The sequence below is a fragment of the Tamandua tetradactyla genome, chromosome 16 (assembly GCF_023851605.1).
Source record: "Tamandua tetradactyla isolate mTamTet1 chromosome 16, mTamTet1.pri, whole genome shotgun sequence".
Classification (NCBI taxonomy): domain Eukaryota; kingdom Metazoa; phylum Chordata; class Mammalia; order Pilosa; family Myrmecophagidae; genus Tamandua; species Tamandua tetradactyla.
The window spans coordinates 43,588,541-43,605,665 of NC_135342.1; the positions used below are offsets into that span (position 1 = coordinate 43,588,541).

The 17,125-nt window shown below is 51.0% G+C and overlaps 1 protein-coding gene across 3 annotated transcripts in view; it reads right to left on the reverse strand.

The window, feature by feature from the left end:
- ZNF423 (zinc finger protein 423) overlaps positions 1-17,125 on the reverse strand; it is a 324,971-nt gene that overhangs the window by 219,495 nt on the left and 88,351 nt on the right. For all 3 annotated transcript variants that reach the window (XM_077132358.1, XM_077132361.1, XM_077132357.1), the window contains exon 3: positions 1,212-1,412. In XM_077132358.1, the coding sequence (XP_076988473.1) occupies positions 1,212-1,412 (201 nt within the window). The remainder of the gene's footprint in view (positions 1-1,211; positions 1,413-17,125) is intronic.

Sequence of the window (17,125 nt, forward strand, 5' to 3'; positions counted from 1 at the left end):
AATCATCTGTCCCTCTCAAAGCCGTGTTATTTCCCTCTGGGAAACAAGCAGACTGGAAAAGCTAGCCCCGCAAGTTCCTCCCGATTCTGACTATAGGATTACAAATTAAACATTGTCTCAGATTCTGGTTGAAATATCACAATTTCCAAATGGCTGGAATCTGGATTACTGAGCCCCAAACAGTTCAAAACTGCAAGGAGAGTCCTCTTGGTTCTGTTGTTTTTTATATCTGGCCCCCAAGGTCAAGAAAGAGGACCTGGTGTCGCCAGGGCTGCCAGGCATGGATGTCACTAGAGGGAAAGTCATAGCCATTCCCCAAATGCTTGGGTTTCAAACTTCCAAGATGGCAGGAAGGGCAGGGGAATTGAAAGCTCTGAGTCTCAACCTACATCGTGCCAGCAAATTTCCCCCAAAAGAGAGCCCACTTTAATAGCTGACAGCTCTCCTTTCACATGCTGGCCTGAAATGTTAGGCCCTCTCGCCACAAACCAGTTTCCACAACACAGCAGAGATCCTGGAATGGCTGTGTAAGCCCAGGACCCCCTGTACGCAAATCTTGGACCACATCTACCCCTCTTTTCCAAGCATGGCAGCCATGCCCCAGGGAAGAATGCACACACCCCAGCCAACCTGTCCCACAAAACCCAAACACACCACATGATGCATGAGGTTTAAATTGCTCCTGTTAAAACTGTGGCCTTGCTCACCTCCTCAGAGGCACCCCAGCCACCTTTCTCCTCCTTCTCACACACTCTTCTTGGGCCTTTGAAATTCTCCTTTCCCATCGCAGGCCCTGCCTCCAAGCCCACTCCTTCACGCAGCCTTCCACACTTAAGCTGTTTAACTCTGCGCTAACAACCTCTTAATTGCTGGATTTCCAAAAGGCTTTCCAGAAATCTGGGGTACAAAGTCACCCACTACAGCTTATGTACTAAAGGGTGCAGCGAGGAGAGAGGATGGGGGAGCCCCTGCCGAACGCCTGACTGTCAGAAAGCCGATGCTTTTATTTTTTTAATTTTATTTAAGAAAGCGGCTACCAAAAAAAAAGTAAAAAAAGCAGCTACCAGGTACCCAAGATACCACAATAAAATGACATTAGCTGTAAAATTACATTATTAATTCTTTAATCTCACTCGAGGCTTCAAGCTGTTGCTATGTCCAATTATCCGTGTAACCACCTGTCAGAATATGCCGGCGCTATTTAGCATTACCTCCAGGACAGCGGTGGGCCCGGTGGTCTGTCAGGTCCGCCAGGGACTCAAAGTCCTGCTGACAGTGATCGCAGGTGTAAATTGACTCATCTTCCATGTCTTCATCGTCCTCATTTCTCTCCTCTTGACTTGTCACGCTGTTCCTGTCTTCCAGCACACGGCCGGTTTTCCGCTCGCACTCCGGCTCTCCTTCCAGACCTCCTGCCAACGGGAAGAAAACACTCCGTGTCAGCGGATGGGGTCTCGGGAAAGGGATTTTAAAAGAACTGCCCAGCATTTGTTAAGATACATTTAATTACTCTACCTCCCGGGGTCCATTATTCGTGACACCTCTCGGTGTATTAATCTATGTTTTCTTATGGCCTGTGGCGCCATAATTCTCAACGAGGTTCTTTAATTCTTACTGCAAATCTTCTAGGGAGGTTTCCTGTCACCTGCCCTCTGTGCACAGATGCTGGGGGTCATGACCTGCCAGGGAGGTGAAAACACCTTAGCATTGAGTCTTCTAAAAATCCCACTCTGGTCCGCATATCCCCGAGCCTACGTTGGTTTTCCCGCTGCTATTGAAGCGCCTAAACTTCTGGCTTTCCCCTAAGCCTTTTGATTTAGAGCTGGGAGATCTCAGCCACATTCGCCTTCCACACAATAAGCAATGGGATGTTAGCTTGGTTCTTTGCAAAGATGTCCTGATTCGAGGCTAAAGGAAGCACATGTGCCTAAAGAACCAGGAATGGTCAAATCGCACGCTGAAAAAGCATCCAAGCCTTCACTCTTGACCCGATATCAGCCCAGAGTGTGAGAAAGGATCTTGAAATCATTCAGCCAGCTTCTTCCAAACACCTCCTCTCTGCCCAGCACCGTGCCAACGTGTGGCGAGTCTGTACAGCAAAGTGAGTAAAGGACCCTGGTGACGACACCTTGGACTCAGGTGGCATTTTGCACTCTTCCAAAGATACGATTGCACACTCGTGCCCCTATTTCACTGCCACACACTTCCTAGAGCTAAGGGGGCTTAAGGGCTCATGTGGTCCAGTCCCCTACCCACAGAGAGGGACAGCACCGTTTCCCACCACACAGATAAGGGGCCTGGCATCCAGCCAAGCAGTGCAACACACACCGCACCCTCCAGGCGCTTAACTCCACATCCTGATGCCTTGTCTGGTGCGCTTTTCCGCACGTCTGTGGGAAATGGCACGCAGCCTCCAATCTTAGAGATTAATGGGATACATCACGCACTCGTAAATCAAAGTGCAAGGAAAGCATTGTAAATATAATACACAGAATATATCAGCAATCCTAATAAATGTCACTAGGTTAAACTCACCCATTAAAAGACAGAGACTCTTGGATTGGAAAATCAAAGCGCGCCCTATGTATTCCTCCAGCCTGTCTGGGAAAATGGATCGACCAGTCCAGAAACGAACAGTGATGATTTAAAATTCAAAGAAAGAGATCTCTGTTACATGGAAAGACATGTATGCAAGCATTAATGAATGTGCAAACATATGGATGTGTGTGCACGTGCATTCCAGTGACAGAAAAAGGCTTCAGCGCACAACCTTTAAAACCCGCAAAGGCTGGTCGCCAAAGCAAGAAAGGAACAAAGCTAAGAATACATTTGATTCGAGGTGGAAACCACCATCTTATAAATATTTCCATTTAGAAATAGATAATGTTATAAGGGTTCTATTTCTCCCATCCACACAGAACACGCATTTCCAAGCACCCGACATCAAGAACCTGGGAACACAAATCAGCTCATCGGAAAGCCAGCTGCCGCCTTCCGACGTGGGGACATTGCACAACACACCACTTGGAGCTGCATGGAGGCAGTAAAAATCAATGTTTCCATTTGTGGCCCATCAAAACATCTCTCTTCTTACCAATTAAGGGATGTACAATTTTTAGGTTCTTTTATTATCAGACCATGCCAACTCCCGGCACTACAGAAATCCCATTAAAAGCTGGGCAGCATATTTATCTCAGGAAATCTGATCTGCTGCTGCGGCGAGGGCAAGAAATAGAAAGCAAAGAAATGAGAAATATCATTTGGAGACTTCAATATTATAAGTCATCACACAACCATGGTTACACAGTCAAGCGCCCGTCTCTGAAATTCCTAGTTTACAGTCTCTTCCCTTAATAAAAAAAAATGTTCTGTCGGGCAGGAAAAAAAGAACCATAATTCCAGTTTTATCTACTACACGGACGCTCCAGATAATAAGTTACCTTCAGCACCACTCTCGTACTATTTTACTTAACACACAATTTAATAGACATATTTAAATTATTCCCCTGTTATTTATTTTTTTTTTTTTTGCCATATTTACTTGGCAGCACTTTCCATAATAGCTCATCTAATCCACGACTGGAACCACAAACATTATAGTGCATTTGGTCTCTTTAAATCTGGTACATCCTGTTGACTCAGGAGTAGATAAATCAGAATGTCAACTCTCGGGTTTTTATAAGGCAAAAACCCATAAAGTCATCCAAGAGTATAAATCTGTTTTAAGGAACTGTCACCTCCCCTGCCGCTATCTACTAATAGGAAGGCAGGGTGGCTGCCCAGAAAGGAGAGGGGTGGGGGGGAAGCGAGGAGGGCAGAGGGGCACTGGCTGGGAGCTCACCTGATCTCTGGGACACGGGAGGATGAAGTCAGAGAGGGAAAAGGCAAGGTGGCCTGAAGAAGTTCTGGGATGCAGAGCTTCCCTGAAGACCCAGTCCCCAAGGGCCCCTGTGCTGCTTCAATAGACTCACAGCCTCAAGGACAGAGACCCACCGTCCTAGGCAACTCTTCACTCTGTGCGAGGCATTTTCATGCCCCAGCAGGATTTGAGCCTCATAACAGAAAGAAAAGTCGGAGCAAATGGTGGTATTTCTCTACTTGCAGATGAGAAAGCAGAAGCTCCGAGGGCTCATCCAAAGCCCGGCAAGGACTGCAGCATGCCCCTCCCCCTGGCCCAAGCCCCCCAACACTCGGAGACCCAGTTGCGAGGATAGGAGCACCGAGGGCCCCCCACTTCCCCGAGCATGCTCTGGGGTCTCCCCGTTCCAGCTCCCACCGGAGCAGCTCGGTTAGGTAAACCCTTGAGGGCACATGGGCTGCCCTTCCCTACACCCTTGACCCAGCTCCATCTAGTTGGAGATGAGCCTGCGGGTTCTAAGTGCCACACTTGTCTAGTCCGAGAGGCCCCACTGGTCCTTGCCTTAGGGCGGGGTGTAGTCCGAAGGAGCACCCAGACCTGGCTCAGCCCCACCCTGAGAGCTGCCTCATGTTTCCCACACGGTGACCTCCAGGCAACTGGCGTGTGACCTGGGCCTGACCTTCAGTTGACCTACGGGGCACTCAACAACTCGAGGGCCTGAGGAGCAAAGCCAGGAGGCCGAGAAGAGGGTTGGGCTGCCCTTGCCTTCTGCAGAGGCCTCAGGGCTGGGGACAATTTCCCGAAAATGGGGCCGCTGGCTCCTTTCCCCTGGCCCCTCCCCGGGCCTGATGGGGGCTGTGTGGAATAACTTGAAGCAGAGCTCACCCGAGGAAGGTCCAGGAGAAAGGATGTCAACTCTGCCTGGAGGCCACATGCTGGGGTGGGCAACAAGGCTGCCTTCATGCAAGCTCCGCCTGGAAGACTCACAAGGAAGCTGCTCCCCGGGACCTACACTCCCCTCCTTTGGTCCAGGCATCCAGTAGGAGCAGTTGGTACCGTTTACTGAGCACTCGCTGTATGCCAGGCACCTCCTGAGCTCCTCTCACACCTCGCCTCCCACAGGCAGCCCGGGAGCCCTATGGCAAGAGAACCAGGACTCCAAGAGGTGATGAAGCCTAAGCCAGGCCAGCCAGGGGAGGCAGGGCCGGGCATCAAGCACAGATAAATCTGACTCCAAAGTTCTTAACCGCTGCACCCCATGGTCTCCCCACAGCAGGGATTCAGTAAAAAAAAAAAAAAAAAAAAAAAAAAAAAAAACCCAAAGTGCCAAGGGCCAAGGAATGTGTAACCCCCTTCAAAGTCCCATGAGGATCCTCATCACAGTCCACAAGGTCTCTGCTGACCTCCCTGACCTCACTCATCTCCGCAGCTGCACAGACCTTCTTCCAGGTCCTTGACCTGCCAACTGTGTCCCGCCCAGAGCTGCACGCCCGTTCCCTGGGCAGCAAAAAGTTCCCTTTAACTCTTCACTTGCCTCACACGGCTCAGCCCGCAGGCTCAGCACCAGTGACACCTGGGGTCCCTGCGCTTGGCCCACAGCTCCCTACCTTGCCTTCGAAGCACCTGATACGACATGCAGTCATACCTCATGGCCTCGTTTATCTGCTCTCTGTCCCCTACGCCAGGATGCATTTTCCAAAGACAGTGGCCACAATGTCTCCCATCCCACCTGCTTTTCTGAACAGAAACCTTGTACTCCCCAACCCCATCATGAAAAAGGGTCTGTTCCTCTCCACAGTTCCCCTCTGGGTCGGCTTTCGTGGCTCGCTGGACCAATAGGTCATGGCAGAGGTGATGTTCTGGGACTCGTGAGGTTGGGTCGCAAGGAGGCTCGCAGCTTCCGCCTGTGTCTCCTTGTCTCCTGGGACACTCCCCACTGGAACCCAACCACCAGGCCACGAGAAGCCAAGCCACAGGGAGGGACAGCGTGTAGGTCCCACAGCCAACAGCCCCACTGAGCTCCGGGCTGCCAGCACCTAGGGCCGACCAGTCATGGGAGGAAGCCACCGAGGACATGCCGCCCAGGTGGGGCCGTGGTTGACAGTGACACCAGCCAGCTCCTGCCTCCACTGTCTGAGAGACCCCAACTAAGCCCAGTCAGCCCATAGAACTGTGAAAAATAATCATTGCCACTTAAGCTTTGGGATAGTTCATTGCACAGCAGTAGTAACGGGAAACCACAGAGACACACATGAGACTATAAGCTCCATGAGGGCGGGGGGCCGTGCTAGCATTTGCTCAGTACCCTCTCCCCAGCCCCTGGCACAGAGATGGCCACACAGTGGGAACTCAATAAGGGTTGAATGAATGAATTAAATAATTGATTTCAAAGAAGTAGTATTAGTTTGAACCCATGAAGTTGCCATTTCTGTAGGCCAAAAATGTCAACCTTTGGCGATTTCAAATGGTTCAAGCTCATCTATGACAGGGCCACTCTGACCTGCCAGCCTCTTCCCCAAACCAGGAGCAGAAGGCACACCCACACCAGTAGACCCCACTACACCACACCCACTGCACCCCAGAATCCTTGAGCTCAAGATATGGGCTGGAAGGGGCTTTCTGTGAGCCAACAGAGTCAACAGAAAAACTTTCAGCTTTCAATGCTTTTCATCAGAAAACTGAATTTTCCCAGCCCAGGCCTCAAACAGTCCCGCTGCACCAACTGCCCTCGAGAAAGGGCTTTCATCTGAGATGGCAGCAAGAGAGTGGCAGCAGGACTGCAGAAGGCAATGTGCTGCGAGGGGTGCCGGGGAAGTGGAGGGGCCCCCGGGAAGGGGCAGCAGAGGCTAGCCAGGCTGGAGGAGGGAGCTGGCCTGCCCTGCATCCGAAGGGCTGCTGAGCACATCTGAGCACTTGCTGGAACATTTCCTCACCTCGTTCCATTTCCATCACCTCAATAACCCTGTGCCATGGGTACCACTGATACCCCACTTTGAAGGGGCTGACCATCACACAGGCTCACACATAAGGAATGGTAGAGCCTGAATTTGAATCTTGGTCTTCTGACTCTAGATCCCCACTCCTAAGTGCTGCACAGGAGGGTAAAAAGGGGATGTTTGCAATAGGGCTGGGCAGGGGACAGCTGACCGAGTCCAGGGCCAGGAAAAAGGGAAAGGGGAGAAGCCCCAGGGGCCAGCTGCTGCTAGGCTGCCAGGTCTGGGAAAAGGACACGTTCTGCTTCCTCAGCAAGCCTTCTCCTGCATGAGTCAGGGCTGTGGGAGCCCCACCCCCTCCCACGAGGGCCAGCCCGGGGAGGCTCAGCCAGGGGACACCAGACAGCGTCCCTCCCTCTCGGCCCCAGGCCCCAGCCAGACATGGGGCAGAGAGAATCTCGCCAGGAAGAGGCCCTCTACTCTTTCCGGGAGGTACCTGGGAGGCAGCTAGGCAGCGGGGAGCCCTGGGTACCGTGAGAACCTCCCAGGAACCATTGGGGGTCCTGCCTCTGGGGTCCCAGGGTTGAGTGTCCACACGGTGGAAGCAAGAAGCCAGAAGCAGCCCCCATCTGCCCAGAAAACCAGGGCAGTGGAGAGGCTTAAGATCAATGCCCCGAGATTTCAGAGTCAAGAGGTTATCCTGGAGGTTATTCTTACACAGCATATAGATATTCCTTTTTAATTCACGGTGTATTGGAGCGGCTGGAGAGAAGTACCTGAAACTTTCGAGCTGTGTTCCAGTAGCCTAGATTCTTGAAGACAATTGTAAAAAGATACAACGTTTACTATGTGACCGTGTGATTGTGAGAACCTTGTGTCTGATGCTCCTTATATTCAGGGTATGGACAGATGAGTAAAAAATATGGATAACATATAAATAAATAAATAATGGGGGGGACAAAGGGTAAAATAAACTGGGTAGATGGAAACACTAGTGGTCAATGAGAGGGAGGGATGAAGGGTATGGTATGTATGAGCTTTTTCCTTTTTTCTTTTTATTTCTTTTGCTGGAGGGATGCAAATGTTTAAAAAAAATGATCGTGGTGATGAATACACAACTGTGTGATGATATTGTGAGCCACTGATTGTACACCACGTACGGGATGTTTTTACGTCAAGAATATATGTTTGTCTGCTAAGTTTTTACAATGAAAATATTAAAAAAAAAAAAAAAAAAAAAAAAGATCAACGTCCCAGTGTCAAGGAGCACACACATTCATCCAGTCCCCACATATCGGATGGACATCTACTGCCTGCCGGGCCCACACAAGCACCCTTGCTACAACACACGGGGCACTTCTAGCCCCATTCATCTTGGTCATTTCAAAGCCCACGCACAGCCTGGCACAGGAAAGAGGCTTAGTTGGTACGGGGCAGGTGAGTGAGCAAAGGCTCAGTGGGTGTCAAAGAGGCGGGATGGCTGGTAAGTGCCCACAGCCACGGGAACAGCAGGGACCAGGGGTCCGGGCTTGGCTCTAGTCCCCACCCCACTCCCCACCTAACCGGCCCCCTTGAGTGACCCTGAGTAGGTCCCTTCTCCTGCCTGGTTGCCGACGCCTTCTGTGCCACAATAAGCACATCCTGCCCTCCTGGTGAGGTGCAGGTGAGGCTTTTACCTGGAGGATGTCAGCAGAGATGGTGGGGCACATGGCTGGGTATCACACACGTGGGGAGACGCTCAGGAGCCTTGTGGAGTGTGGGGCAGCCAAGAGGAGGGCGGAGCCCGGGCAGGCAGGAAGAGGAGGGGGTGGGCCCAAGTGTGAGGGAGGGGCGGCAGGGGAGGGCAGGGAGGCTGCGGAGTCTGGCTGCTGGGCAGTCCCAGGAAGTTTCCTTGCTTCTCATTTCTCCTCCCAATCAGACTTGGATGGGAGAGCACACCACGCGCCTCGGCAGAAATCAGAACCACCAGATGGTGAATTCAAGCCACATCTGGGGCTTGACCAGGGAACCCAATTACACAGGACACATCAGGGATGCCGTGTCAGGGAGTCCAGGAGGGCTGGCAAGACCAAGCAGTTGAAATAAGGACAAGTATGAAGCAATGGCACACATAAGCAGCAGACCACCGGACTCACGTTCCAGGGACGGTGGGAATGCCAGAGCAAGAACAGAAAAGAACCACAGCTGTGGGGTCCGTCTGTCCAGGCTGGTCCACACTGCCCCACTTGGCAGCTGCGGGACCTTGGTTGGGTCACTTCCCATCCCTGAGTCTCACTTTATTAAGCTAAATTGTTTTTATGAGGTGCCACCTACAAACCTCAAGGGCTGGCCTATGATAAAACTTGATAAAACGGTAGCTATACTCTTGTTGCTGTTTTTATTACTCAGCCCAAAGGGGCAGCATCAAGACCCAGACAAGAAGGGGTGCACGGGTAGTTCAGTGGTAGAATTCTCACCTGCCATGCAGGAGACCTGGGTTCGATTTCCAGCCCATGCACCAAAAAAAAAAAAAAAAAACCACTCAAAAATCATGCTGCAATACTGGGATATTCACATGGAAAAAGAATGCAGTGTGACCCTCCCACCATAAAGCATTAAAAAAAAAAAAAAAAAGATCCAGACAAGAGTTAGAGACATCACATCCGCAAGGGCTTTCTTTTCCAGGTACACATCTCATGCTCCTAAGGAGTGGACAGGACACATGCCCCCCTGAAAGGCACAGAAATGTCTGCAAAAATAAATCAACAAATCTCCACTAGCTCAGCAGAGAAAGCTCTGAGTTCAAGTCCTGGCTCTCCTCCCCGCTTGCTGGGCAGCTGTAAGTGACAAGGCCTCGGGGCCTCCTCCACGAAACATCGGCATCCCTGACCACGCTCCGGGCAGACAATATAATGGTGTTCACTCCACAGTTTACAAGCCCACTGTCCCTTTGCCCTCCCTCTGGATGTATTGGGGGGCTCCCGACAGAACAGGGTCCAGGACCTAGGTGTCTACTGTTTCCAAAGTGTTTACCCTGGAGCAGCGATTTTTTTTTTTAAATAGAAAGCACAGCCTGCATCCCAACAGCCCGAATGCTTCCTGCAAACGGTTTCACTAGCCGCATATCCCGCAGGGCAAGACGGGGAGGGGGCCTCCAGGAACCGAGGCACCAGGTCTCACCCTCGCTGCAGCCTCCACTCAGTTGGCTTGGACCCTGCTTGTAGGAAAGGGAACGTCTTCACAGACGTTTCCTTCACCTGGGCTGAAGGAGAAGCATCTGGAAAAGCATCCGTGCTGAATGGACAGGAGGGGCTGGGCCAGGCTCAGCAAGGAGCTGGCCCACTGCCGTTAGGCACCCCACTGGTGCCATCCATGGCTGGCCCCAAATTCCACGAGGCAGCCATTATTTGTCTTCAGGTTTAAGATGTTTGCAGGGCATGGTAGTGGGGTAACCTCTAAACTCAGCCTGAAGGGTCCCCTTGGCAGCAGAACTGTGGGCAGGTATTTTAACACCTAATTTGCCTTCCAAGTCCCACTTCTTAAAGGTGAAAGCAACCTCCAGATGACTGTTGGGGGGTGGGGGGCAGGGGAAGCTGCTGCCCTCTTGTCAATGGAGGTGGCTCCGTGGACGGGCTTCCAAAGCCATGTCAGTCTGACACACTGACCCTGACTTGGGCTGGAGCACAAAAGCCCCCCTGGGTTGCCCCGGCCTGGCTGGTGATGTGGGCCTAGGTCCTCCCAGGGAAACTGAGGCTTGAATGGACGAACAGCACACATGACACTCAGATGACAAACAGACCAAGACTCACACCTCCAATGCCTTCAGGTAATACAAATGTGTGGAAGGGTTGAATACGAACTTGGGGGATCATGAGGGGCATATAAAACCCCAAAGGGATGGCCCCTACTCAACTCTCCTGGGCACTCTATGGAAAAGGCCCACTCCAATCAGATCAGTTGCTTTATATTAAAGAAGAAAATCTACAATTTAATATGAAATCTCTAGATTTTTAAATGTTGTTTCAAGTTTTAAGAAACAGGTTGTGGGCCAAACTATAAACCTAGGAGGGCAAAATGAGGTCAGGAGGCTGCCCACCGAGGCCTTCACCAGGGGTACACTCTTACGGCCCAGGCGATTTGCGGGTTCCCTGCAGTCAGGGAAGTTGCCCGGGCAGTGATGAAAGGGTCCCTTCTTTGGAGATTGAGAACCTGGGTTCAAGTTCCATTCCTGTGTGAGCTTAGACACGTCATTTCTGAGCCTCGATTTCCTTACCTGCAAAATGTGGAGGATACCGCCTCCTGCTCGGGCGGTAGAAGCTCCTATGGGGGACCACCCCCTGAGTGACTCTGCTCTGGGTCTCTTCCACCCCAGGCCCTGGTCAGCTGTAAGCACTCCAAAGGCTGGAGCCAGAGCAGACACAAAAACTGCACATCTTCAGTCATTCAACAAGCATCTACTGAGCACGTGCTATGAACCATTCACTGTGCAAGGAGCTGCAGAAGCACCCAAGGGCAAAACAAAGTTCCCTATCCTGGTGAAGCTGGAATTCTGTCACAAGCACCTTGTCCTCTATGGGTGATCCAGAAAGACAACTAGATGCATGAATGAATGAGTGAATGAATGAATTAATGATTCTACCCTCCCTGGGGTTGTTCAAGTGCTGAGCCCAACCCACAAAGGTGAAAAGAGCAGGCAGCATCCCCACCCCACAGCACACCTGGGTGTAGCTCCCAACTCTGACCAGTAAGGAAGGAGTGGGAAGGGAAGGATGGTGAAAGCCAGGAAGGGAGGGAAAGAAGGGGGAGCAGGAAGCAAGCGGGGAGAAAAAGCAATCACAAACACCCCTACCAAAAAGAAAACAGAATTATATTTTCCGGCAAATAGTTAACGGAGTTGTTCCTCCAAGCCTTACAATCTTAATAAAACTGGTCTCGCCGCGTGCGGTAATGAAGAACAGTCGGACAAAACCACCCTGGAACCATGAAAATTGTATGCTGTTACCTCCTCGTGACCTCCTGAGGCCGTGACCATCCTGCCCTCTCCTCGCTTTCATGCTTTGTCTCTGACGGCGGCCGGGAAGGAGGAGGTGGAAAAGCAAGGCTGGAAGAAGGCAGGGGCGGAAGGATGGCCAGGCAGCCCGGGGAGCCGATAAATCCGGCTAATTTGTGGCCGGCGCTGCGGCCTGACACTCCTAATCACTCCTGGTCCCGGAGCAGAACTCAAGGCAAGGATGTTGGGGTGCACACCGGCACTTTGTGGTCACGGTGGACGGAGGAGCCCTGTGGCTAGCAGAAAAGGGGCAGGGGGAGGGGTTTGTCCCCAAAGACAGAAGCAGTGGCCAGGCTAAGGACACGTGGCTCGGGGTCAAAGGCAAACACAGATGGCACAGGCGGGGAGCCCAGAGCTCCAGGGCCACGTCCCATTCACTGTGGGACCCAGGCAAATCTGGGCCTTGGCTGCCCCATCTGGCATGGACTCTGCGGCAGCCGTTTTTTGAAACAGCGCTCCTTAGTGACTCACGCTGCGCCTGGGGCAGGCCCGAGGGCAGACTGCAGCCAAGCTACCCCTAGGCTAAGAAGGCCCTGCTTCTGTCTGCTTTCGTCACCGAGACCCCATACGGCGGTGCTTCTACAGAAAGACTTGGGCTGTAACTCTAAAACGTCTGCAAAAGTTCACCAGGCCAACTCCTTCTTCCAGGTTCAGCCCGGTGAATCTGCCCCTTCTGTGGCCAGGCCCCCCTCATATGAGCTGTCAGTCCTGCTGGGTCCCTCTCCCTTGCACTTGTATCGCAGCTGTAACCAAAGCTGTCATTGTACTTTTACTTATGGGGAGATCTGAAGGTCTCCTGTGCCAGGAAGTAAGCTCTCGGAGGGCACGGTCACCCTACTTTCCTGCCTCTGCCCCGACTCCCCTAGCACCCGGCACAGGGCCTCATACCCAGCAGGGGCTCTTAAGTACGTGTTGAATGAATGAGTGAATGAAGCAGCCTGGAAGGGCCCTCCCCACTCTAATATTTGAACATCCATTTGCACAGAGTTTGCATCTCTGGGGAGGGCTTCAAGATGACCAGGATAAAGCCAGGAAGGGACCCTGGTCCTGCCCACTGGCCCAGGATGGGGTATTGAAAGGATTCCCTGCACTGCTACTCAGCAGCCCCGGGCCCAGAGGCCAGCTGACCCCCAACTCCTCAACTGACCCTGCTCTCCTGCTCTCCTGATCCGGTTCCCTGAAGAGCCTAGGAGGCAGGGAACCCCCTCTCCCCCCAGCCACAGTGAAGAGGCTGTGTAAAGACTTTAAAAATTAACAAACTGCCGGGCATGGAGACAGCCTGGTGCGCGTTGTGTTCCGGGGAGCGCTAAAGTAGCGCCTGGAGAAAAAGGAGCGCCTGATGGAGTGGTTTCACCACGCTGCTGCTACTGAGGGAGATGCTGGATGGTGACATATTTGGCTTTTGAAAAGCAGGCTCCGATCGAAACCCCCGCCAAGGCACACCTGGCGGGCGGCAGGGTGACCCCAGCCCACCTCCAAGGACGCTCGCATGCAAGCGGCTTCAGGAGACCACAGGTGCCTCTCCGCTCCTGAACTTGGCCCACTCACTAAGGTCTGCCAGCAGTCTGGATCCCCAGACCCCAAGAGGGTGTTTGGAATCCCACAAGTGGGCTGTAAGACATTCCAGGATGTCTCCAGAAACTGGGATTCCTAATGCAGCCGACGAAACAATGCCAATAGCCCAGGCAATACAAACACCCTCCACCACGGAGAACCCCGCAGACATCCCTCGAGCAGGGAGCACCCTCCCAGGGGAGTGGATTGAAATGGGCATGCGTGGGGCTGGCCTCGGACTCCGAGATACGCATTCCCACCCAGTTAGGAGCCCACGGCAGAGATTTGGAGGATTAACCACAGATCAAAGGTCAAGTGGGCGGACGCAAAGGAAACTTCCAGGCCTGGCTGCGTAGTCCGTGACGGGGCTAATGTTGTGTGGTCCATTTGCACACACGTCCCCTGCCCACCCCACCCCCCACAGGCTCATCCTCCAACCGTCACTTAACTCCAATTTCAAACTGCTTGCGATGTTCCTTAGTCAACATGAAGCAGAAACCTTTTATTAAATGCTGCTAATTTTTTATTGATCACACTGTGAATCATTTCATTTCCCATTACCGCAAATGTCTCCTATCAGGGCTCCGGGATGACGCCTCTTTATTCCATCTCAAACAACCTGTCACTTTTAATCAGTCCTTAGTTTCAGGATTGCTCAAAAAATTAGAAAGTGGGTTCTCTATATCATGATGGCTTTTATTTAAAAATAAAATAAAATAAAAGGGGTTCCATACAGGCAAGGCTATTATACTTGGAATACATATACATGAATCAAATTCAAATGAAATTCCTCCCTGATTCTAACCAATTTTAGCATTAGCTTTTTATAATTTTTTTTAGGTTTATTTGCACGGAAAGACTGTTCGTAATTATTGCTCGTGGTCTCCCCAAACACTTATGTTACTAAAGTGTGAAATGTCTTCTAACACAAAGACAGATCTCTGGGAAGTAATTACAGAAATGCATTCAGGGGCAATAATTCTATATTAGCTGTCAGCAGCAGACATCTTCTGAAAGGCACTTGTTATGAAGGAATTATTTGTCCTGCCATTGAAGACCTGGCAGGCAAGCCCAAACTGAAAGACCACGGCCAACCAGAAACACGGGCTCTCTCATCAAGGGTCAAATTAAGTTTAAATCATTACCTTGAAGCCAAGCAAACTCGTACCTGACTGTCTATTGTGGAGACGTTTCTGAGACGCACTCAAGCACGACGTGGTCTCCCCGTCCGCAGCGTGGTGCAATTACCCTGAGTCTCAAAAGGAATCTGCCAGGCGCTTGTCACAATAGGGAGAGCGGAGGTGGCAGGGTGTCTATTAAATGCTAACTCATGTCACCAAACAGAATTTTCAAGAATTATAAATTGCTGAGATGCCTCACAGCTGACCCCCTCGTGTTAAGAGGAGCCCAGAATATGATCAGGAAAGTGCAAGAATTTGCATCAAAGGCAGGGAAGACCTCTCCATGGGGAGCCTACGGGGATGCAGCTGGGGGATGAGGACCCAGTGGACTATATCCTCGGAGCCCTGAAGGTGCCACCTGGTCTTGCAGCCCAGACTCCACCCAGGTCACAGAAATACCCCAACATGAGAAAAGGAGGAGGTAGTACTGGAGGGATCTTGCAAGATGCCTAAATTGTTCCCCTACTGACATGCATGAACTTGGGCCAGCTGTTTCCCCTCTCTGAGTCTCGGTTTCCCCATTTGTAACAACATCCTACATCAACGTTCTGTCAAGAATCATTACATGGATCAAGTGACAAAAACAAAGGGGGTGCAACACCAACCCCTCCTGTTCTAAGCCTTGGTCCTGCCATCTGTAAAATGGCTGGAGGAGACCTAAAGGAACAGCTTGGCATCTCTCGGATCGGGGGCGGGGAGAAGGCATGGAGCAGAGGGCAGAGTATCTTCCTGGGGGCAATAGTCAACAGACACTGCGGGGTATCTGCTGAAACTCCAAAATATCAGACCCCCATCTCTGCAGATCAGGGCCTTGGGTCTGCCCCTAAAGCTAAGACATTTCTTGTTTGCTCACGCACTGCTGTGGGTACTTCCTGAAAAAGCTCAGAGGGCAGAAGAGCTGCTGCCTCCCATCACGGAGCCAGTCTTCCCTGGGCAGTGCCGGCAGAGGCTCCTCCTGCATCCACAGCATCCTAAGCTCCAACAGGACCAGCCCCACCCCCTCACTCCCCAGTCTGAGCCTCACTTGGGGCTGGCCCCACGCCAAGCTCCAATGAGGTCCATGGTCCAGACCTGGACAGGCACATGGTCCAAGCAGGGCCACCAAGACAGGATCCCGAGACATTTTCTGGACCCGCCGGGAAAGAAGTATTCCTGAGATGTTACCTAAAGTGAAACCGAGATGGGGAGAGCAGAGCAAAGGGGCTGGGGCGGGGGGTGTTGAGCCATACTCTTTGACCCAGGTATTCCACTGTGAGCTTATGAGCTTTAGAAAACTCTTGTCCATAAGAGTTCACTGGGCAACTATCACCGCAGAATTATTTGCAACAGCCAAAAAAATTAGAAAGCATCTAAATTTCCATGAACAGGAGATCAATTGATAAATTGTGGTACATTTGCACAGCGGACACCAAGCCACAATTAAAATTAATGAAACAGAGCTACACAGATCAACATGAATTAATCTTCCAAACCTAAAAAACAAAAAACAAAAAAACAAGCAGCTATAAGTAAAAATATGGTAAAATATGACAATACTTATATAAAGTTTTAAAATATGTAAATACCCACAAATAGTATTTAAGAATCATTCATACGTATTTCAAGGAGAAAGATGTACAAGGAAAGGATAAATCCAAACCCAGGGAGGAGAAAAAGGAGGGAAATCAGGAGCTCCACTGGGTGGGGGGGGGGGGGTCGCTGTGTTCTCAACCTGAAGGGCGCATCCAGTGTGGTCCCTATTTAAATAAATCTGAAATATTTCATAATTAAAAAGGAAACTACCACTGAGCCACTAAAAGTTTTTAAATGATAAAAGATTTAAAAAGAACGGAGGGGTGAATGAATTTGAGAATCCCAGAGGAAGCATAGAATTTTAGATGGAAAAGGATGTCAATCCAGTCCACAGCTTTTTCAGAATTTAAGGCCCCAAAGCATTGTCCCGCAGTCACAGGGCAGGTTAATGGCAGAGCAGGATTAGAACTCACCCCCGCCAACGCCACCATCCATACACACACCTCACCCCAGCCCCACACTCCTCTGTCACCCAGTGACAGCAGGGGGCAGGGAGTTTCCTGCTTGAGAAAATACATGGACCTGGTGACATCCAGCAGCATGTAAATTCTGTCTGCCTCATTCACCAGGAATTCTCAGCTCTTAGAACAGGGCCTGGCACAGAGCACGTGCACAATAAACATCTGTTGAATGAATGAATGAATGAGCCTTTATGGAGAGACTGAGATGAACTAAAGTCATCCGTATCATTCCTTTAAGCAGATCCCTAGGCCTCCTTGCTGGACAACACTAAGCATCATTCTCAAGCAGGTTTTCCACCTTCAGGTCTTTTCAAAAAACTCAATCTTCCAACTCGGACTTCTCACCAGTTTTCTGACCCTCCTGTGGGTAGATTAGGATTGTGAGTCACGGGCTGCATCTGGAAAACCACCTTTGGGGAGACGAGAATGGAAAACAGTCTAATTTAAAGAGGAGCCAGGTACTGCCTAAAATGAATCCCTGGCTCTCTTCCATGAGTGCACATCGAATGGAAAAAATTACCCACCCTCTCTCCATA